Source organism: Miniopterus schreibersii (genome assembly GCF_964146895.1).
Source record: "Miniopterus schreibersii genome assembly, chromosome: 13".
NCBI lineage: Eukaryota > Metazoa > Chordata > Mammalia > Chiroptera > Miniopteridae > Miniopterus > Miniopterus schreibersii.
In genome coordinates this window covers 20,214,916-20,238,397 of record NC_138113.1, presented here as the reverse complement: position 1 = coordinate 20,238,397, position 23,482 = coordinate 20,214,916, and the positions used below count along the sequence as shown (strand labels likewise).

The following is a 23,482-nucleotide window of genomic DNA, read 5'->3' as shown; positions in this document are numbered from 1 at the left end:
ATGTTAGATTTTTTAAAGCCAAGTTCAATAAACATGGGCTAAATATAAAACTGAATATAGTCTTATATATACTTATAACAGGTCCAGCACAATAATCAATATTATATTGCTTTATAAACAGTGTATGCAGCATATAATCTATTATTAATGACATAAGGTGCTATGTGTGAAGCATGCTACCTCTCCCTTTGTCAAAAAAACCCAAACTGTTCCAAAAGCATTCTCATTGCTCAAGTCTTATCTATCTCACAACCAAGAGGTGACTCACTAACCCTACCCAGAACTGACTGGGTCTCTCTCTTCCAGTGGAATCAGGGAATCAGAAGAAACAAAGAGTTGCTTCCCTGCCACTTTGAGAAGCTCACAGCATCCAGTATTATAGCTCACAAACTGCAAAGAACCTCAGAAATGCCTCAGTCAGGTTTTCTCCTATGTTCCATATGGCAAAGGAAATGCTCAGCACATGATTATGTCCCTGAGAATAAAAAGCCAGTATTCACCAAATTACCCCTCTTTGCTGCCAAAGAACAATGGGGCTTCAGTAATTTCCTTCTGTTGTAGCAGAAATAGATAGGGCATGACTTCAACAGTAGCAAAATGTCAAGATCGCTCCAACTTGCACTTGTTCTACATCAGCATGAGGGCTGGTTAGCATGACTCCATGCTTTGGACACAGACTGCCCCAACCCCATTCAGCTGTTCAAAGACAAAAGCCACAGATGGGACAATGTCCCTTTCAACTTGGAAAAGAAAATAAAGCCCCAAATGTCTATGTCTCTTCATCACAATTCAAAAGAATTGTCACCTGATAAACTCCTTCTTGAGTTTACAAACTAGGGACCTTGTCTGTCTTACCAAGCACTTAGTAAATTACCCAATCTACAATACTCTCAAGAAATGTGTTGAACAGTGACTGATCATGTATACTATGTAATTTCTATGTTCGACACAGGGGTGCCTTGATAATTACATTTCAATATACTATCTCAGTCCTTATGAAAGATGAAAAACACATCACCAGTTTTTCCATCCCAAGCAATCTGTTAAAGAAAACCATTACTTATAAACAGATTCCAAGCTATCGGGAGGGTAAATTAAAAATATACTTGTGTGTTTTGGATACATTTTTAAAAACATTTGTCAAATTCTTGTTCTGGCAAGATTCTTATAACTGTCCACATAACTTCTTGAGCTTAAAATGAGTCGTTAAATTCTAGCTTCTTCCAATTAAATAATTCAACACAGGGGTGCCTTGATAATTTAGTTACATACACCTTTAAGCATACATACATCTTTAGCATTTAGTTACATACACCTTTAAGAAAATTATTTAATGTTTTCACATTCTACCTCTTTGAGCAAAAATTAACTTATTCTCTTAATTCCTGAAATACCCCTATTGGTAGGTAAAATGACTATTCCCAAATTACCTGGCCTGAGTATCTTTTTCAGCAAAGGACCTAATTCACACAGAATATACTAACTAGCCAATCTAAACACAGTGTCCCCTAAAAAAAACCTAAACAAAGCAACAATATAGTGTTAACTTATTATATTAAGGGGAAGAAATCAAGATATTTCTTAAAAGACTTGGAGAAAAAAGAATGACAGTATCTTTGTCATATTTTTCCTGCCTTAGAAGATCTCTACACCTACTTTGAAAAGAGAAGTATGCACAAAGGTCCTTGGAGCTGAGGTACAGGTGTGGGTGTGGGTGTGGGTGTGGGTATGGGTGTGGGTGTGGGTGTGGGTGTGGGTGTGGGTGTGGGTGTGGGGGTGGGTGTGGGGGTGGGTGTGTGAGGGGGTGGGTGTGGGGGGGTGTGTTACAAGGACCAAATCAGAGCTTTAGGAACTCTCCAAACCTGACCCCAAAAAGGCAGACTTAAATTCAATACTGACATTGGGGGCTAAAGAGGAGGGGCAATTACTGAAATAAAGAGTTAATATATTTTATTTTCATATATAAATAGTTTTTAAGAGACCCATGACTAGTAGAGAGCTGAATAAATGAAATAAAGACTGTGAACAAGAGTTGAAGGAATTTCTTTAACCTGAAGAGACAAAAACACTGCATTTCTTCACACCCATCACCCTGGACACATGCTGTTCCCTGTACACACCTATGCTCATCTATTTCCTCTGCCTGAAACATGCCCCAGTCTCTCAAAAGCTGAATAAATGGCAACTCCTTCTGAAGTTTTCCTGACCCTCAGGGTCAGTAACTACCTGTTTTTTGAGTTCAAACATGTTGTTATACCTCCAAGATGCACCTATTAGACTACACTGAGAAACAGCCTATGTTCATGCTTAAAATTCCACTATCAGCCAATCATGTAAGATCAACATCATTCCTCCACAATTTCCAAACTATAAACCAAGACTGAATTTTCTCACTTTTGCAACCTATTAATGCACAAACAGATGCAAGTAAGTAATAAAGAATATAAAGTTTTCAGCCCAGAGGTCCTCAAAAAAATAAATAAATAAAAGGCCATATACTCTACAGGGTCTGCCTGGGAACCAGATCTTGGGTCCCAGTTCTTGGATGCTAATGCCTATGATGTTCTAGGACTTTGGAGAACACCTGTATTTCCCAAACTGATGTCTGCTGGACATTTTTCTGCAGGATGCTAACAGATAACCAAATAAATTGGGAAAGTCATGATTAAAATAAAGCTAAGTGGTTACTTTACTGCAAAACATTCTCAGGGCTTTAATATGCTAATACACACCATAAATTTCCAAGATAAGAGTCCATTATAAAGTATTTAGTAAACTAATTGGAGCAAGATCACAAGCAGAGTTTGGAAAATGCTTCAAAGAAGATTGTTTTCAGGGTTTTTTAATTGTCACAATATTACTGAGTACTTCAAATCAACTTCTAAAAAAGTTCTTACCTGATATGTGTTGCAGGCAGAGATTCATATTGGCGCGATAAAAAGAGTTCCCTATGTTTCAACTGATGTTTCTGTTTATCAGTCAAGTCGGCCTCAATTGTTGTTTCAGATTCTTCCTCAATTTCTTCTACACAAATAAAATTCAAAGAATTATTACAAAGCACATTATCTATCTGGATATTACAAGAGATTTTTTTTAAATCAACCTTTCATTCAATATTTTCTTCATACTAATTAATGTTAAATTTACATATTTACCTTTTCATTTAAATTAATATCATAAAATTAAGTTACATCAGCCTCAAAGGAAGAAATACAATTTAAAAATGGCAGGTGCCTGGCCAGTGATGCTCAGTGGTTGAGTGTCCACCCATTAACCAGTAGGTCATGGAGGTCATGGTTTAATTCCCAGTCAGGACACGTGCCCAGGTTGCAGACTCGATCCCCAGTAGAGGCCCTGCAGGAGGCAGCCGATCCAGGATTCTCTCTCATAACTAATGGTTTCATCTCTCTCTCCCTCTCCCCTTCCTCTCTCAATAAAATCAATAAAATCAATAAAAACATATATCTTTTTTTTTTAAATGGCAGATGGGCCCTGGCTGAGTAGCTCAGATGGTTGGAGCACCATACCCATATGCTAAGGTTGCAGGTTTGATCCCTCCCTGGTCAGGACACATACAAGAATCAACCAATAGCCCTAGCAGGTTTTGCTCACTGGTTAGAGCAATGAGCAAACCGTTACTAAGAAGAAACAATTCAAAGAATTTGCCTTTGGGAAGCTGGGTTGGAAAGGAAGGGATGGAAGAGACAGAAGACAAAGTTTTACATCAGATTTAAAACATAAAAGACTATGGAATACTCTTTTTAAAGAAAAAAATGACCATATGTGATTTACAGATATAACTGCAAATAATTTTAGATACAAAAATGTTTTAAATACCTCTCTCTTAGGGGCTCACAGATCCTCTGCAACCTTATCTGGCCTGAATGGACATGTGTGACTATGGGAATAGTCGGAGCACTGAGGCTCAGAGTGTGAGAATGGGGGGTTGGGGCCTCTTCACACAGGAAGCAGAGCCCACGTTCAGGCCTGTAAGGCTTTCATTTTGGGACACTGATTGGCAACACACACACAACACATTTCCGTTCCTCATAGTTCTTAAGTTCTTATTTATAGACCCTGGACCACAAAAAGATTTGTATCACATATAATCCTCTAGTTGTGGCAGTTCTTCTGAATTGTGTGAGGGTACTGAATGGGCTAAGTGTCAGGTCTTTTCCACTTTCAAATTTTGAAGGCTCTGAATGGAAAATGAACCTGAAAAACTGACTTAGAAAGACTCACCTAGCTCAAAATGAGAATAAAGTGATTTAAAATTCTTAGAATATTCTTTTTAATGAACTACTCAAAGAGAAATACAGCACTAAAAGAACCATTTATTTGAAAGTCTAATAACATTTCACCAGGAGAGATCAATGAAGTTATTGCTGCACTGGCACTGTTAGCACCAGCAAAGACCACATACAAAATTACACTCTTTATCTAATTAGGATTTGATAAATTGTTGTTCTGTAAAACACAGCTAACTGAATTCTAATGTGTACCCTATAGAGCTAAAACAGCAACAAGTTCTACAAATAATGTTAACGGCAGCAACTTTTCTTTTCTTTTTCTTTTTTTTAATATATCTTTATTGATTTCAGAGAGAGGAAAGGAGAGGGAGAGAGAGACAGAAACATCAATGATGAGAGAGTCATTGATCGAGCCCGCAACCCGGGCATGTGCCCTGACCGGGAATCGAACCCCGATCACCTGGATCCTAGGTCGATGCTCAACTGCTGAGCCACGCCCGGCCAGGCAACTTTTATTTTCTTACACATCCTCTTGGAACAGGGTGAAAAGGAATAAATTTCTCACGTCCAACCCAAGCAAAGACAGAAATCACCCCAAAGCATCTGAAACCCATTTTTTAAAATTTGGTAGTTACATTTCATTTACGTATTTCTATAAATTTGAATTGACTTCTGAACAGGAATGACTCCCATGCCATTAACATCCTAAAAACATTAAGCAGCCCCAATGGCAAAAACTAGCATGTAGACAATGAAAAATTTAAAAGACCAAATGTAACTATCATCATCAAAAAACACATACATGGCCCTGGCTGATGCGGCTCAGCTGCCTGGGCAGCATCCCACGTACCTGGAGGTTGCCAGTTCAATTCCCAGTCAAGGGTACATGCCCAGGCTGTGGGCTCAACCCCCCGTCGGGGGACATGCAGGAGACAGCTGATCGTTGTTTCTCTCTCTCTCTCAAAATCAATAAACTATTCTTTAAAAAAGAAAAAATCACATACATGGTAATATAATTTTCTAAAATCATTTTACCAAGTTTGATGGAAGGTCAAATACCTTCTAAAAGGTGTTACCAAATTATCTACTGTAGTTTCTGTAAGTTAGAAAAGTTTCAGTACACACAGTTCACTAGCAAGAAGGCACTGGGGCAAGGAGGAGACAGAGTACAGAAGAAAACTGTACAAAGGAATTTATATGAAGTTTTAAGAGGCAATAGAAATATCACTATTCTTAATATTGTATGTGCCCTATAATCTGTGACCCACCAAGGCGTCACAAATTGCAAAGTTTTAGACTGCAAAATGAGAAAGCAAGCGTGGCCAAAAAGCTCACTAAGGCTGACTACACTTGCAGGCTGAGAGGGGCTGGGATAAGGCTAGTGCAAAGAATGCCCAAGAAGCAGGAGTCAGAGAAGAAATCAAACTAGCTGAGTAGTCCAGAGCACCAAAGCATCAGCCAAGGGATATGGGAGATCGGCCTCAGCTGCAGTTACAATCAGGGACTCGGGCAAAGCTTTAGAGATGGGGCGTGTGACACTGTAAGAACAGAGCAGGCGACTAATCAATGTAGGTAACGGAACAATGAGGGACAACTCAGGCAAGGAGGAGTAGGGACTTGACTTGAAACTGAGTGTTTTTCAGAACAGATCAGAATTGTAATTCCTACATATCAGTTGTGAGGGATGGAGCGGGGAGCTGGCAGGAGAATTCTCTACAGGTCATTCTCAAACTTTCTAGGTCTCTATTTTAATGAAATACCAGCCCACAGTGGTAAGATATTAGCTGGTACAGACCATACAGAAAAGCAGGTGGTTAACAATTTGTTCACAGATGCGTTTAACAAGTACTCAAATGTTTGAAGGCATATTACTGGACTAGAAATAGCTTAGTATTGATGCAACTCAAGCCTGCTTGTTAAGAAAAAAAAATCCTCAAGAAAGGAATAAGCAAGCTGAGTAAAGTTAGAAGAATTTTTATGACAAGTGAGATTTCAGGAAACTACCTGAATGAAAAGAAAAACACAGTTTGGAGGCAAATGATCCATAAACAAAAATCAATTCTATTTCTATCACTAGCAATGAAAAATCCAAAACTGAAATTAAGAAAACAATTTCATTTACAATAGCACCAAAAGAAAAAAATACTTAGGAATATCTTTGACAATTTTTGTATACTAAAAACTGCAAAACATCATTAAAAAAAATTAAAGAAAACCCAAATAAATGGAAAGATTATGTTCACAAATTAGAAGACTTAATATTGCTAAGGTGGCAATACTCCCTAAATTGATCTACAAATTCAATGTGATCCCTACCAAAACTCCAACTGCCTTTTTTCCAAAAAATGACGAAGTAATCCTAAAGTTCCTCTGAACATGTAAGCAACCCAGAATAGTCAGAATAACTTTGGGGGGAAAAACAATTTAGAAGGACTCACACGTTCAGATTTCAAAGCTTACTTCAAAGCTACAACAACCAAGACCATGTGGTACTGGTATAAGACTAGACACATAGATCAGTGGAATAGGACTGAGTCCAAAATAAGTCCATACATTTATGGTTAATTAATTTTGGACAAGGTGCCAAGACAGTTCACTGGGGCAGTGAATAGTGTTTTCTACAAAAATGGTGCTGAGAACAACTGGATATTCACATGCAAAGAATAAAGATGGACCCTCATACCATATACAAAAATTAATTCAAACTGAATCAAAGACCTGAATGTAAGAGCTAAAACTCTTACAATAAAACACAGGTATAAATCTTCATGACTTTAGACTAGGCAATGGTTTCTTCTCTTTAGGGTAGTAAAGCATAAGCAGCCAAAGAAAAATAGATAAATTGGAATTAATATTAAAATCTTTGTGCTTAAAAGGACACTATCAAGAAAGCAAAGAACCCAGCCGGGCGTGGCTCAGCGGTTGAGCGCCGACCTATGATCCCAGAGACCCAGGTTCCATTCCCGGTCAGAGCACACGCCCGGGTTGTGGGCTCAACCCCCAGCAGGGGGCGTGCAGGAGGCAGGCGATCCGATCAACGCCACTCTCATCGTTGAATTTTCTGTCGTCCCCTCTCCCTTTCCCTACTCCTCTGAAATCAATTTTAAAAATATATAAGAAATAAAAAATGGATAAATTTCTGCACAGTAGTCCCCCTTATAGACGGGGGATTCGTTCCAGGACCCCCAGTGGATGCCTGAAGCCGCAGATAACACCAAACCCTATGTATACAATGTTTCTTTTCCTATACATACATACCCATGATAAAGTTTAATTTATAAATTAGGCACAGTAAGAGATTAGCAAAAATAACTATAAAGTAGAGCAATTATAACAATATACTGTAATAAAAGTTATGTGAACGTGGTATTCAAGGGTCATTTGAATCTGATAACCAAGACAGCTGCTACGTGACTAACGGGCAGGTGGCATACGCAGTGTGGATACACTAGACAGAGGGATGACTCACATCCTAGCCGGACGAGCAGGAGAGTGCGAGATTTCACCATACTACTCAGAAATGTGCACAATTTAAAATCTGTTAACTGTTTATTTCTGGAATTTCCCATTTAATATTTTCAGACGGTGGTTGACTGTGGGAAACTGAAACTGCGAAAAGAGAAATCATGGATAAGGGGGGACTTCTGTATAGTAATGTTATGGAATTCTATTCAGTAGCTTAAAATGAGTGAATCCACACACTAACGTGGATAGATCTCAGAACTTGGTATTAAGCAACAACAAAAAAAATCTGCGGAAGAACACATGTACAATAAAATTTTTTAATACAAAAACAGTGCTCTCTATAAATACACACATATGTAGCAAAAGTATAAAAACATGAATGGAAAAGAACACACCACAGCACTTTACCTATGGGGAAACTAGGGAGGGAACGGGGTTGGGGAGGGATATTTGCAGCACTCTATGAATCTGAAGCAAGTATGTCAAAATATTAAAAGAAGACAAAGCTGACAGGTAGGTTCATAATTAGCAACACACTACTCTCTTTTCTGCTTCCTAAAAACACGGCACAATAAAAAGTGAATAGGCCCAACAGGAAAGAAACACTTCTTCTGCCTGTAAGCGCTAATCCCCCTTCAGCTCATCTTCTTTACCGGGGACAACCACCACAGTTATCATCATTTCTTTACCTGTATCTCCTCTTTCTTCATCTCTTCCTATCATCATGACAGAACAAAAACTTCAACTTACCTGCTATATGACAATCAATTTCTAAACTATATACAAGTAAATTTGTTTTGAAGATGAAAAAAATGGGAGAATAGAAAAGTGGCCCATCTTGGGAGAGCAAAAACAGGAAGCAACTAAGTAAGAGTCAAATGTTTCCATCAAGAAATACTTGAGCCCGGCGGGGCGTGGCTCAGCGGTTAAGCATCCTCCTAGGATGAGCATCGTCCTAGGATCCAGGCGATCGGGGTTCAATTCCCAGTCAGGGCACATGCCTGGGTTGCGGGCTCGATCCCCAGTCGGGGGCGTGCGGGAGGCAGCCGATCAATGACAACGCTCTCATCATTGATGTTTCTCCCTCTCTCTCTCTCCCTTTCTCTCTCTGAAATCAATAAAGATATATTAAACAAACAAACAAAAAAATACCTGAGCCCTAGCAGGTTTGGCTCAGTGGCTAGAGCGTGGACTGAAAGTCCCGCGTTTGATTCCGGCCAAGGGCATGTACCTCGATCCCCATCCCAGCTCATGCAGGAGGCAACCAATTGATGTGTCTCTCTCACATCGATGTTTCTCTCTCTCTCCCTTCTACTCTCTCTGAAAAGCAATGGAAAAAATATCCTCCGGTGAGGAATTAAAAAAAAAAAAGAAAAAAGAAATGCTTGAGATAAATAGAAAGGTTTGAATGGATGAAAATTTGTTTTTTTAATATGTTTTTACTGATTTTAGAGAGATAGAAACATCAATGATTGGCTGCCTCCTGCACACTCTCTACTGGGGATGGAGCCCACAACACGGGCATGTGCCCTGACCAGGAATCGAACTGGGGACCTCTTGGTTCACAGGTCGATGCTCAACCACTGAGCAACACTGGCCAGGCTGAAAAGTTAACAGTAGTAAGGAAACCAAATGTAAAGCTGGAAGAAGCCTCTGAGATTTCAGTGGCTGATCGTCAATCTCCAGCTGGAGCAGGCAGCTCCTCTTTGCTACAAAAGTGGCACCCACACAAGCTTAAGGTACTTGTCACAATATGCCTTGCACTACAGTAATCTGATTCACTGAGTCTCTTGAGAACAAAGATGGGTAATATATCTTTGTGTCCATGCTGTTTTACTTGTGAAGTAAAAGAGATGGAATCTCAAGAAATGTTCACAGTAGATAGGTAAGAATTATCAGCTAAAGTTCAAGTCAGTAGCTCCAACGAAAGACTCACAAAGTTATGGCATAAAACACTGCACAAAGTAACCATCAGAAAGTTACTGTTCAAAAGGGCTCTACTTTTCACATTTCATTCTGGCGCTTTCTGCAATTCTTTCAAGCTCTCACACAGAGTAAGATGGGAGACCAGGCTTCAGAGTCACACTTGAATTCAAAATCTATCACCACCACACGTGCCGAGTTGTATGACCTTGAGCAAATTATTTACTCCTTGTAATCTTCATTTTCTTCATCTATCAAACATGTACATAATTCCTTCTTCATACATAAACTGCTTTGCACAGTGACTAACAGTGCTAGAGAAAAAACTATTACTTTTTGTTGTTGTTTGGGGTTTTTTTGTTTTGGTTTTTTATTAACTTCAGAGAGAGGAAGAGAGAGGGAGAGAGAAATAGAAACATCAATGATGAGAGAGTCATTGATCAGCTGCCTCCCGCACACTCTCTGCTGGGGACTGAGCTCAAAACCCAGGCATGTGCTCTGACCAGGAATCAAACCCCAATCTCCTGGATCACAGGTCGATGCGCAACCACTAGCCACGCTGGCCGGGCCTATTATTACTTTTTAAAAATAAATTTTAATATGATTTTCTTTGATATTTAGAAAACCATTCCTATCTCCTAAAACAATGGCTGATTTAAAATACAAATTATATTAAAATTAAAACAAATTAAATGTTTTCACTTTTTGTAAGCAAACAAAAACAGATATCCCACCCGTGGAGATCCTGGTTTAGAAACTCTGGGGTAGAGTCAGGCCAGCTGAGCATCAGTTAAGAATCATTATAAAACACTAATTTTACACCGTTTTTCTGGCAGAACGCATATAACAGCTGTTGTCAAGCTTTTTACTCTCAGGACCGCTTTATACTCTTAAATCCTATCAAGAACAAGAGTTTTTGTTTATACAGGTTATACCTAATGCTGTATTAGAAATTAAAATGGAGGCTTTTTTTAAAATATGTCTTTATTGATTTCAGAGAGAGGAAGGGAGAAGAAGAGAGAGCCAGAAACATCAATGATGAGAGAGTCATTGATCGGCTGCCTCCTGCAGGCCCTCCACTGAGAATCAAGCCCCCAACTCGGGCATGTGCCCTGACCGGGAATTGAACCCGTGATCTCCTGGATCAAAGGTTGATCCTCAAACGCTGAGCCACGCTGGCCAGGCAAAATGGAGACATTTTAAAAACACAAGAAATCACAAGCACACAGTCCATTATCATGAGAGTGATGATGTCATCAAGTGTTTGTCCCAGGACAAACTCTGCTACTCATGAGAAAAATCAATGAAATAATTAAATGACAGCTTAGTGATATTATAAAAATAGTTTTGTCCTCACAGACTCCTTAAAAGGTATTCAGGAACTTATGAAAAAGATATATTAAATGAAAGTCTAATATTAAATGAAAAACAAAACTGACTGAAGCAAGGTTTTTACTTTATTGGGTTTAAGAAACCTGTCTCACAAATTTTATCTTCACAGTATGAGATACAATGACTCATAATTTGTTCTAAAGCAAATTAGGATCCCATCAGAAATTTAAGCTATTTCTGCTTTACATTTATTTATTCAAAGAACACTGCATCTAACGAAGGCTGCCCAATCTTGCAATATATTCAAGGTCCATCTGGAATTTTATACAGGCTTAACATGTCACCATACATTTTCCCATTTGCTATCAATTTTAAAACTTAAGAAACAAAGTAAAAGGATTAGAAATAACCAAATCTTACAGTGCCACCAGACCACCATCCTTTCCAATTCTTATGGACACAGCAACTCACATTTCTCTAGCTTTGATTAAAAAAAACAAAAAAACCCTCAAGAGCTTTCAACTACCATGTAGATCAAAATTTTCATATCTGGCTCTAGCTGGTTTGGCTCAGTGGTTAGAGTGTCAGTCCTCAGACTGAAGGGCTGTGGGTTCAATTCCATCAAAGGCACGTACCTCAGTTGCAGGTACCATCCCAGGCCCCGGGTCGGGGCGCATGGGGAAGACAGCCAATCGATGTGTCTCTCTCACATCAGTGTTTCTCTCTCTCTGTCTCTCCCCCTCCCTTCCACTCTCTCTAAGAAAAAAGGAAAAAAAAAAATCAATGGAAAAAATATCCTTGGGTAAGGATTAACAAAAAACAAAAGAAAACACTTTCATGGCTGAAAAACTCTCCCAGTGACCTGCCCTGCCATTTGTTTCACCTATTTCCTCTTCCAACCCTCCACCCCACCCCACTCCAGGCAAAAAAAAGAAAATTTATTGATGTGCCCACCAATGTGTTCTGGGGATACTCCAGGAGGAAGACAAAAAGTCCTGCCCTGATGAAGATTACAGCTGATCCAGGATTACAGATAAGAATATCTATTTCCAACTGTCATAAATGCTCCAGAAGTATGACTGAGGAAACTAATGTAGCCTGAGGGGCCAGCAGAGCCTTCTTAAAGAAACACAGTTTAAGCTGAGACTGGAGGAACAAGGGGTGGAGTGGGTGGGTCCTTATTTTTTTTAACTAGAGAATACAAGAGTGGGTACAGCTGGCCCAGGTCCTTATCTGTAATTGGGCTTGGCTTGACTGTGTGATATTTTCTGCTTTTACCTTCACATCCTGCTGACTAAATCAGCAGAAAGCCTCATTTAGTGTGACTGGAACTGTTCTGGTGTTAAAACTGAATTTCCTAAGTTCAGAGAATCCCAGGTAAACCAGTACAGCTGGTCACCTAGCCCTCATATTACTCAACCTAAGCATCATGCTTTGGCCTACTAAAAGAAAATCTGGGGTCCCATAACAGCTAAAATCTAAAAGACTGAAAATATCAGTTTCATCAAGAACATGAACGGAATGTAATTCCCATACATTAAAACAGAGGAAGTGAAAATTGGTTCATCCACTTTGGAAAACCGTTTGGCAATTGTGTTGAAGTCAATTTACACTCACCCCGTAAACCAGTAATTCCACTCCCACTTTTTTACCAAGAGGAATGAGAGCTTAAGTACACAAAAAGACTTGCACAAGAATGTTCACAGCTTTTTTCACAGGACCCAAAACCTGGAAATCATTCAACGTCCGTCAATAGGAGATGAATACTATTGGGCCAGAAAAAAGAACTAACAACAAGCACCAACACAGACAGATGCCACAGACATGGTGCAGAATGAAAACGCCAGGCTGGGCTGGCCCGTGCGGCCAAGGTGGCTGAGCAGGGTCTGGAGCATCTTCCCTTGCACGGCACAGTCTCTGATTCCATTCCTGGCCAGAGCATACGCCCCGGTGTGGGTCTGATCCCCGTCGGTGTGCAGGTGGGAGGCAACGGATCCAGGTTTCTCTCTCACCTCTCGCCTGTCACCTGTCTCTCTCTCTCTCACCTCTCTCCCTCCATCCTTCTTCTCTTAAAAAAAATAAATAAAGACATATTTTTTTAAAAAAAGAAAATAGGCAAAGAAGGGTAAATACTGTGGGTAGTCCATTTAGATGGAACTCCATTTAGATCAGGCAAAATTAACAGATGGTGGCAGACATCAGAACAGTAATTACCTGGGGAGGAAGAGAATGGTAATGACTAGGAATGGGCACAAGGGAACCTACTGGCGCATTAGAGTTTCTCTATCTTCATCTGAGTGGTAGTAATAAAATACATACATGTGTGCAAATTTAAAGACCTGCACACTACCCATTCCACTATATTTTATACCTCAATCTAAAACTTTTTTTTACAAGAACTAGAATTCCGGCTTCCAGGAAAATGATGTAACAGGGACCAGATCTACCCTCCTCTCTGAAACAACCAAAACAATTAAAAATTAATAAATAATTTTAAAGGCAGACAAAATACACAAAACATCAGTTTTCTCAACACTGGACCACTGCACATCAGGCAATGAAGAACAGTGATCACTGAAAGAGAGGAAACAAACAAAGTGAGCTCTAACATTGACCCTGCTTGCTGCCTTGAGTTTCCAGGCAACAGTGCAAGGAGGGGAAACTGAGGCAGAACATGGCAGACTCCTAGATTTGAGTCAAAGCTGAGAGGTGAAGGAGACCAAAGCAACTAGAGTTCAGAAGATAAGAGTACCAGGGAAAAGAGAAAACCTGGAGATTGCAGAGGGTGATCCTCAAGCACAGTACCAATCAATTAATGCATTTGAGAAAACTATGGGAAGCCAAGGAAAGAATCACTGGAAAAGAATCAGAGGAAACAGTACCCAGTGCCCACACAGGGCGTGAACAGATTTATTCCCAAACAGCCACACGGGGAAAACTCATAATTCAAGCTGCATTGGGTAGATTACACAGAAAAGTATTGCCTAAGCATGAAGAACAATTAAGCCCTGCAAATGAGCACTAAATGCTCCATACCCACCTAACAAAATCACAAACACAACAACCCAAAAAGATCAGTTTTCAAGTTACTTAAACACATCCCCAAACAAAGCTCAAGATTTACAGGAATACAAAAATATTCAGGATGTAAAAAAGTACAATTTATAATGTCTGCTACACACCTACTACAAGGTCTAAAAAAAAAAATTTTTTTTAAATCCTCACCCGAGGATATTTTCCTTTGCTTTTTCAGAGACAGTGGAAGAGAGAGAGAGAGAGAAACATCAATATGAGACAGACACATAGATTGGTTGCTTCCCGCACACACCCAGATCAGGGCAGGGGATCAAGCCTGCGACCAAGGTACATGCCCTTGGACGGAATCAAACCAGGGACCCTTCAGTCCAAGGGCCGATGCTCTAACCACTAAGCCAAACAGGCTGGGCTAGAAGGTCTAAAATTAAAACGAAAGACCATACCAGGTGTTGGCAAAGATGTGAAGAAACTGGAACTCTCCTACACTACTGATGGGAATGTAAAATAGTATAATCATGTTGGCAAATAGTTTGTAGCTCTTAAAAAGCTAAAAATACCCCTACCATATATATAATAAGGCCATTCTACTCCAAATCAAGAATATATGTCTATACAAAGACTTGTACACAAATTTTCACAGCAACTTTATTTGTAACAGCCAAAAACTGGAAACAAATGAAATGTCTACCAACAGATGACTAGATAAACAAATCATGGTACATCCATGCAATGGAATACTACTGAACAACAAAAAGGAATGAACAATTGATACTGACAGACACATGATGTTCACAGATTAGAAGACTCAATATTGTTAAGATGTCCATTTTCCCCAAACTGATCAACGGACTTAACACATTCCCAATCAAAATCCCAGCATGCTTTTTTGTAGAAAATTGACAAGCTGATTCTAAAATTCATATGGAAATGCAAAGGATCCAGAATAACCAAAACTACTCTGAAAAAGAGAAATCAAAGTTGGAGAACTAACATTACTTGATTTCCAGAAGTACTAGAAAGCTACTATAATCAAAAGCATGTTATTGGCAAAAAGAGCAACCAGTGGGATAAATGGAACAGAATAAAAAGTCCAGGAAAGAGCCACACTAACTGATTTGACAAAGACATAAAGCAATATAATGGAAATAGAATAACCTTTTCAACAAATGGTGCTGGAACAATTGGATATGCATGTACCAAAAAAAGGGGGGGGGGGGAGAAACTTAGGATCCATACCTTGCACTATATACAAAAATTAACTAAAAATGAGTCATAACTTAAATGATAAATTTAAAACTATGAAACTTCTACAAGAAAATATAGAAGACTAAATGACAGCAAAGCATGAAAGTAAAACTGACTCATACTTTCTAGAAGGCTCTTTGGGAACACGTATTAAAAACCTTAAAAACTGAACATGCTTTCTGAGCCAATCATTCCACCAAAAAAAAAAATTCATGAGAAACTACCTACTAGGATAGTCACTAAAGCATTTTTCTACAAACTATTAAGTAATGTAAATTAACTAGATGAGGATACACTCTATTTAAAGTTGTCAATTATGTGATATATGAACTATCAACCTAAGAAACATGAGCCATACCATTCTATAGAATATCATTTTCAAAGCTTTATACAGTCCCGCCCAGCTGGCATGGCTTAGCAGTTGAGCACTGACCCATGAACCAGGAGGTCAGGGTTCGATTCCAGATCAGGGCACATGCCCAGGTTCTAGGCTCAAGCCCCAGTAGGGGGCGTGCAGGAGGGAGCCGATCAATGACTCTCTCATCCTTGATGTTTCTCTCTCCCTCTCCTTCTTTCTGAAATCAATAAAAACACATTAAATTTTTAAAAAGGAAAAAAAAAAAGCTTTACACAGTCTAGAAGCCAGGGGTCAGAAAATTTATAGTATACCAAAGACCAAAAAAACACACAAGAATCAATCATACAGTATAGGATTACAACTACATTTCTTACAGGAATTTTCTACAGTATATTTCCTTCAGGGAACCTTTCAATAATAAACTTCATAATTTCTAAAAGTTTCTTAAAATCCTGTCATCCTTTCCTGTTTATAGTCATTTAAATGACAAGGTATACAATCATAAGCAAGTTTTTAAAAAGTCACTTCAAATAAGGAAAAATATGGGAAACATCTCCCCAATGGTACAGAGTACTGAATAATCTGAAAGCGACCTCAACAAAAGAAGACGGATTTGTTTCTCCAACAATGAAAACCCAACAAAGGAGTTGGGCAAACAATAAAGGCAAAAAGAATTATACAGAAACAGGAAATAAAGTATTTCATTTTGTTATCTCTAGGAGTGTCTTTCCAACACCCTAACCTTCAATAATTTTTCTACCAGGTTGAAATTAATTCCTGTCAGGAATGTCAGTTCCACCCACATGAATTACCCATACTCTTAAATTTAAAGTAAGCTTGGCTAACCAGCTATTTTTACAACAATGCCACAAAAACTCACAAATTCCCACAATATGAAAATGTTCATGCAGGGGTAAAGACTAATGGAAGAATTATACACTAGTCCGGAGGGGGGGGGTACAAAACACAAGACAAAGCAAGAAATCATGAGGAAAAAAGTGTACTAAGAAGAATGAATTTACAAAAATCTTTATTTATGCAAAGAAGCTGGATAGAATCAAGACACTGTATCTATCTGATGGTGTCTAAAGCTACACTTTATTCCAGCATCTATAAATATTGGCCAACAGAAAGGTTTAATTTGGCTGTGAATAAAATGAATGGCCCTGGCCAGTGTGGCTCAGCTGGTTGGAGCCTCATCCCCTCACCAAAAGGTTTCAGTTCAATTCTCAATTGGGTTCTTTCTCTCTCTCTCCCCTTCTCTTCTCTCCCTTCCTCCCCCCACTTTTCACCCCTTCCCCTCAAATAATCAGTAAAACATAACCTCCAGTGAGGATTAAAAAAAAAAAAAGTGAATGGGGGGGTGTGGTTGGATCACACTTAAAATGTGGTATAGTTGGATGGTAACTCTTCCGAAAGGTGAGAACTGTTCTTATTTGGCCTACAGGTAAGATGCAGTCACTATCTTTCACTAAAGGGAATTAAAAAACAACAACAAACCGCCTGGCCAGGCATGGCTCAGCCATTGAGCATCAACCTAGGATCCAGGAGATCACAGTTCAATTCCCCATCAGGGCACATGCCCGGGTTGTGGGCTCGATCCCCAGTCGGGGACGTGCAGGAGGCAGCCAATCAATGGCTCTCTCATCACTGATGTTTCTATCTCTCTCTCCCTCTCCTTTCCTCTATCTGAAATCAATAAAGATATATTTTTTAAAATTAAAAAAGAGTACAGTACAGAGCTCTGGAACAATCACTCCAAGCATCAATTTACAAGGTTTAGAGTATAGTGAGGGAGGTATCTGAGGGAAAAAGGGCACTAGGGGGAATTCTTAATGACCACCGCTTCCCCTTACATATAACCATCCTTCTTAGGAAATGTGTAACACCTAATTGCTATGTGCTAAACTCTACCAGTAACTGCTGCATATATGAAGTAAAACACCTCTTTCAGTTCACCCACAGTTCTTCACCCCTTGCCAGCATGTGGATAGCGATGGTGTGCAGGTGGTAGTGGTGGTGAATGTGAGAGAGAAATGAGCTCCAGGAAAGACATGGTGAGGACTCACTGTCCTACACAGGGGAGAAGCATAAGTCTACTAGTCTTGCGGGGTTTTACTTCCCAAAGGCACAAGGGGCATTCTGTTACCCTTCGTAGTATACCCCACTGATTTTCTTTAATTATCTTATATTTTTTCTGATATATTAGTACCTATGTACTACGGCCCTAAAATGGGGAACATAAGTATGAAAAAAAGGGAAATGTTTTATAACCAAATGTCCCTCTACATGAAATAATGGAAGAGGTAAAAACATATTTAAAGCCATGCAACTTATTTCATTTTTGTAAATTATTACTAAAGGTTGGCCATCTGCATTCCAGGATTCAGCCTGGATGTCCAATATCAAACCCTCAAAGTCCATATCCCCAAAAGTGCAGGGGTCCCAGCCCATGGCTCCAACTTTTTACACCTGAGAGCCATGTCATATGGTAAAAAGTAGAGCACCTGCAAGACTGTGTTAGCAAAAGAAGTGAGGTTGTTAACCCAGATGAATCCTCTGAAGGGAAACTGTGATGCTGAAGATCCATGAGCGAAGACAAAATGACATCCAGCCAGTCTCCCCACCTTCTGCCAAAGAGAGAACTGATGTAGCCAGGCCTCCTTATTCCAGAGGGAAGTTTTGCTTCTCTTTGTAGCACCCAGATATGAGGCTACACTTGTAAACATGGATGTGTACTACTATCTCTTTCTTACTATTAAAGAGGAATCTGAACTTGGGGAAGAGGGAAATATAAAAAAAAATTTTTTAACTGCTACCAAAGGTTGAACTGAGAAAAAAGGCTCCTCCCTGAAGTAGAAAGGCAGAAGCTTTTGAGACATTTACCAGCAAATGTTTAAACGCACACAATGTAGAGAAAAGAGCAACAGAGGGATACAAAACTGGGGCACCACCCTCAAAAAACTCACATTCTAATTCCACTAATATGTTTCTATCACTCTCTCTCCCTCCTCTCTCTGAAATCAATAAAGACATACTTTTTAAAAATAAAATAAATTTTAAAAGAAAAAGATAACCTGTGGAAAATTTTAGATTAGGTTCTCTAATTAAAAAATGATTTTCATTCAACTAGTCAAATTTAAAACAGAGTCTAGCCCGGCCAGCATAGCTCAGTGGTTGAGCATCAACCTATAAACTGGGCAGTCACGGTTCAATCTCCGGTCAAGGCACATGCCTGGGTTGCGGGCTTAATCCCCAGTAGAGAGAGTTCAGGAGGCAGCTGGTCAATGACTCTCTCTCATCACTGATGTTTCTCTCTCTTTCCCTCTCCCTTCCTCTCTCTGAAATCAGTAAAAACATATTAAAAAAAAAAATTAGTCTATAACTTTCCAACCCACAAATTAAGTAAAGCTAACTAATAAAAGCCCTTTAAAGAAGCTAATTATTGGAATGCCTCATTTAATAATCAATAAGCAATATGACATCATTTTTAAGGTATTAATATAGTACTTGCTTTGTTTAAAAAGATAATGGCAATCATTAACATTTAAAGTAACAGATTAATAAAAAATGTGTATCATAAAACATAATTAACTTGTCAAATAATAAACCTTTTTATATTTACAGCTGATAATAATCTGGTTAATGAAACACAAACTTGCCATAACTGCTAATTATAAAATGTCATTCACAAAAATAAAAACATTATAAAATAGCAAGAGAAAAGTGTCCTTATAAGTGAATGTTTATTACTTTAAATGGTGTGACAGAAAATAGCTTTTTGTACTAACTCCTATCAACTGGTAGTAGTTGTCTAGGAAGAACTCAGAAGGATCTCCAGGGCTCAGTATCTCAAATTAGCCAGGTGTGTCCCTGGATTTAGAAAAGGAGTGTCAGGCTAAGATCTATGTACCTATATACTTTATAGACTTAAGAAACAACAGAATTATGGGCTATGTTCTAATAATGTAAAGCTTCATAAGAAAAATACAACAGACATCTGGAAATCAAATATAGGGTGTCCCAAAAAAATGTACACCCTCTTTGAATAATTATAAAGGCAGTGCTTATTAAAGTTTATTTCATTTTGCCCGGCCGGGCATGGCTCAGCAGTTGAGCGTCGACCTAGGATCCAGGCGATCCGGGTTCGATTTCCGGTCAGGACACATGCCCGGGTTGTGGGCTGCAGCCGATCAATGACTCTCTCATCATTGATGTTTCTATCTCTCTATCCCTCTCCATTCCTCTCTCTGAAATCAATAAAAATATATTTTAAAAAAATAAAAATTAAAAAAATAAGTTCATTTCATTTTCAAAATTGAGCTATTAGCCCGGCCGGGCGTGGCTCAGCAGTTGAGCGTCCACCTAGGATCCAGGTGATCGGGGTTCGATTTCCAGTCAGGACACATGCCCGGTTGCAGGCTTGATCACTGATGTTTCTGTCTCTCTCTCTCTCCTTTCCTCTCTCTGAAATCAATAAAGATATATTTTTTTTAAAAAAACAAACAAAATTGAGCTATCCGCCATTAAAGAGTGTATACTTTTTTTTTTTTGGAACACCCTGTATATTCAGCCTTATCCCTGCTAGTAAAATTTGAGGTCAAAGTACAAAAATTAGAAATAAGAAAAAGTTCTTGCCCAGCCAGCATGGCTCAGTGGTTGAGCCTCGACCTATGGCCCAGAAGATTGCAGTTCAATTCCCAGTCAGGGCACATGCCCAGGTTTCGGACTCCATTCCCAGTAGGGGGCATGCAGGAGGCAGCCAATCAATGACACTCTCTCATCATTGATGTTTCTATCTCTCTCTTCCTCTCCCTTCCTCTCTCTGAAATCAATAAAAATATATATATTTTTTAAGTTCTTTATTTTACCTTTTCTCTTTAGTATTCCTCTTGGAAGTATAAAAATTTCAACAAATGGGCTAAATAAGTCTCAGAAGAGATAAGATGCTGATCACAGAAGCTGGAGTATTATATGAAAGAATTTTCCCAGTAAGCCACATAAAGTTCTAAGAAATTAAAGAATGAGAACAAGTTAACAGAAGTCATAAACTTTTGTTACCAGGAATTCCATGAAGAGAACACAGGACAAAGGGACAACAGAGAAACAGAAATCTTAGAAGAAAACATTCCTAAGGGACTCAAGGGTCCCAGGTTTGATTCCGGCCAAGGACATGTACCTTGGTTGCAGGCTCAATCCCAGGCCTAGATCGGGGCTCATGCAGAAGGCAACCAATGGATGTGTCTCTCACATCGATGTTTCTCTCAATCTCTCTCTCTCCCTTCCACTCGCTCTAAAAAAGCAATGCAAAAAATATCCTCCGGTGAGGATTTAACATAACATAAGATAACATAAAACATAAAATATAACAACAAAGTAAAATAAAAATAACATAAAACAATAAAATAAAATAGAGAAAAACTTTCAGAGGAAAAATGTGTTACCTACAAAATAACAAGAATGAGACTGGCAGCAGACTTCTTAAAAACAACTGTATTCCAGAAGACAATGGTACACGTGTTTCAAAATTCTGAGGGGGAACTTTTAAACCTAGAATTCTATAAAGAGCCAAACTTGCAGTGCAGTGTGATGGTAAAATAAAGACATTTTTAAAGCATGCAAAGATTTAATAAGTTCACCACCCACAGCAGCTTTCTGAAAAAAAATTTAGATGAGGACATATTTTAGCAAGGCAAAACACAAATGTAATTCAAAAATAAAGATGACTTAGATACAAAAAACAGTGGAGAGGCAACAAACAAGTAAAACTATAAATCTTAAAGAGTAGCTATGTAATGTAAGATTAATTTACATGTAAAAGCACTTAGAATAGTGGCTGGTGCTATGTGTTGTTATTATTATTATTAAATCATTACCATTATTTAGTAAAAATCTAGAACTAAATGCTGTATAGTTTCACCAAGAGAAGGAAGAAAATGTGAGCTACATTTATGTCCTTATGCTAAGGGGAGAGGAAAAATATAAGGTCAAACATGTCTGTTTAAATGTAAGGGTATTTGCTTTTCTTTTTTCCCTTTACTGGGTTAGCTAAGATTTTCTCCCTACAAATTAATTTAGCAAAAGTTAAACTCAATATAAAATAGGTAAAGGATAGGAACAAGTCACAGAAGAAAAAATATAAGTGGCTTTTATAAGAAAGCCACATTTTCATAAGAAATGTAAAAATAATACTATACCACTGTATCATTTCCCACCTATTAAATTAGTAAAGACCAAAAGCATGATAGTTAGGGTGGGAGGGAAGAGGCACTCATTCATTGCTGATAGGTGTAAATTAAATTGGTAACCTGTCTGAGACAGGCAATTCGGCAATATCTATCAAAACTACAATGTAGCCCGGCCAGACGTGAATCAGCAGTTGAGCATCGACCTAGGATCCAGGAGATCAAGGTTCGATTCCCAGTCAGGGCTCATGTCCAGGTTGCGGGCTGCAGCCAATCAATGACTCTCTCATCACTGATGTTTCTATCTCTCTCCCTCTCCCTTCCTATCTCTGAAATCAATAAAGATATATTTTTAAAAATTTAAAAAAAGATTTCGGGCCCTGGCCAGTGTTGCTCAGTGGTTAGAGCATCGGCCCATGCACAGAAGGGTCACGAGTTCTATTCCTGGAAAAGGGCACATATCTGGGATGCAGGTTTGATCCCCGCCAGGTTGAGGGTTGGGGCATGTGTGGGAGGCAACCAATCGATGCGTCTCTCTCACATCAATGTTTCTCTCTCTTCCCCCTCCCTTCCACTCTCTCTAAATCAATGGGAAAAATATATCCTCAGGTGTGGATTAACCAAAAAAAGAGATTAATTTGGGGAAAATTCAAACACTTAAATATTAAATAATCAGTTTCTGATTTTAAAACTTCTACATTTCCCCAATTTCATTAATTTTTGCTTTTATATTTAATTCCTTCTTTTGATTTATTTTATTTTTCTCTTCTATCTTGAATGCCTGGCTTTAATAATTCTTTTTAGTCATTTTTTTCAAGGGTTGCTTTGAAAAAGGCTTTAAATTTTCTTATGAGTATTACTCTTGCCTCATCCTACAGGTTTTAAAGAATTGTGGTTTGGAATCACAACTGCAGATTTCTTTTGTTTTATTTTGTTTTGTTCTGTTAATCCTCACCTGAGAATATGTTTCCCATTGATTTTTAGAGAGAGTGGGGGGGGGGGGCATCGATTGGTTGCCTTCCACACACACCCCGGCTAGGGCCAGGGATCAAACCCACAACCCAGGTACGTGCCCTTAACCAGGAATCAAACCCTCGACCCTTTCAGAGTGTAGGCCAATGCTCTAACCACTGAGCCCAGCGGCCAGGGCATATCAGCAGATTTTATTTCTCCTGTAGCACAAAAGCTACTTATAAGCATGTTTTTTAGATTTCCCAACTGGACAGTAACATGGCTGGTTTCCTATAATTGCTAATTGTTTACTTCATTGCTTTATAGACAGAATGTTACTTGTGCAGCTCTTGCTTTTGGTATTTGTTGAAGTTTTCTTTGGGCCTCACTTATAGACAAATGTTATGAATTAGCAGTCTGCCTTTTAACAGAATTTATTCCATTCACATTTTTGTTATTAACATGTTTCAACTCATTCTAGTCAACTTACATTTACCTTATTGTTCTCTTTCCTGCTTCCATTGAGTTGGGGTCTATTTGGGACCATTTTAAGTTCATCTCTTAATCTAATAATGTAGATAAAGTAAAGTCAAATGATTTATCTGTATCCTTCCACGGATTATCCTTAAATTATGATAACCAATATGAACTTTCTATCAATATAATAAGTTTAACAGTACCTATAACCTTCCCTTTCCCCAAAGTAACAGATTTTTAGAAGACTTTTAATTCCCTTA

At 38.7% G+C, this 23,482-nt stretch overlaps 1 protein-coding gene across 7 annotated transcripts in view; it reads right to left on the bottom strand.

The window, feature by feature from the left end:
• Positions 1 to 23,482, bottom strand: part of MTA3 (metastasis associated 1 family member 3) — a 134,966-nt gene that overhangs the window by 95,671 nt on the left and 15,813 nt on the right. For all 7 annotated transcript variants that reach the window (XR_014000099.1, XR_014000100.1, XR_014000101.1 and 4 more), the window contains exon 4: positions 2,898 to 3,024. Coding sequence is in view for 4 of the 7 variants with exons in the window: in XM_081155870.1 (XP_081011996.1) it covers positions 2,898 to 3,024 (127 nt within the window). In the remaining 3 variants the exon portion in view is untranslated. The remainder of the gene's footprint in view (positions 1 to 2,897; positions 3,025 to 23,482) is intronic.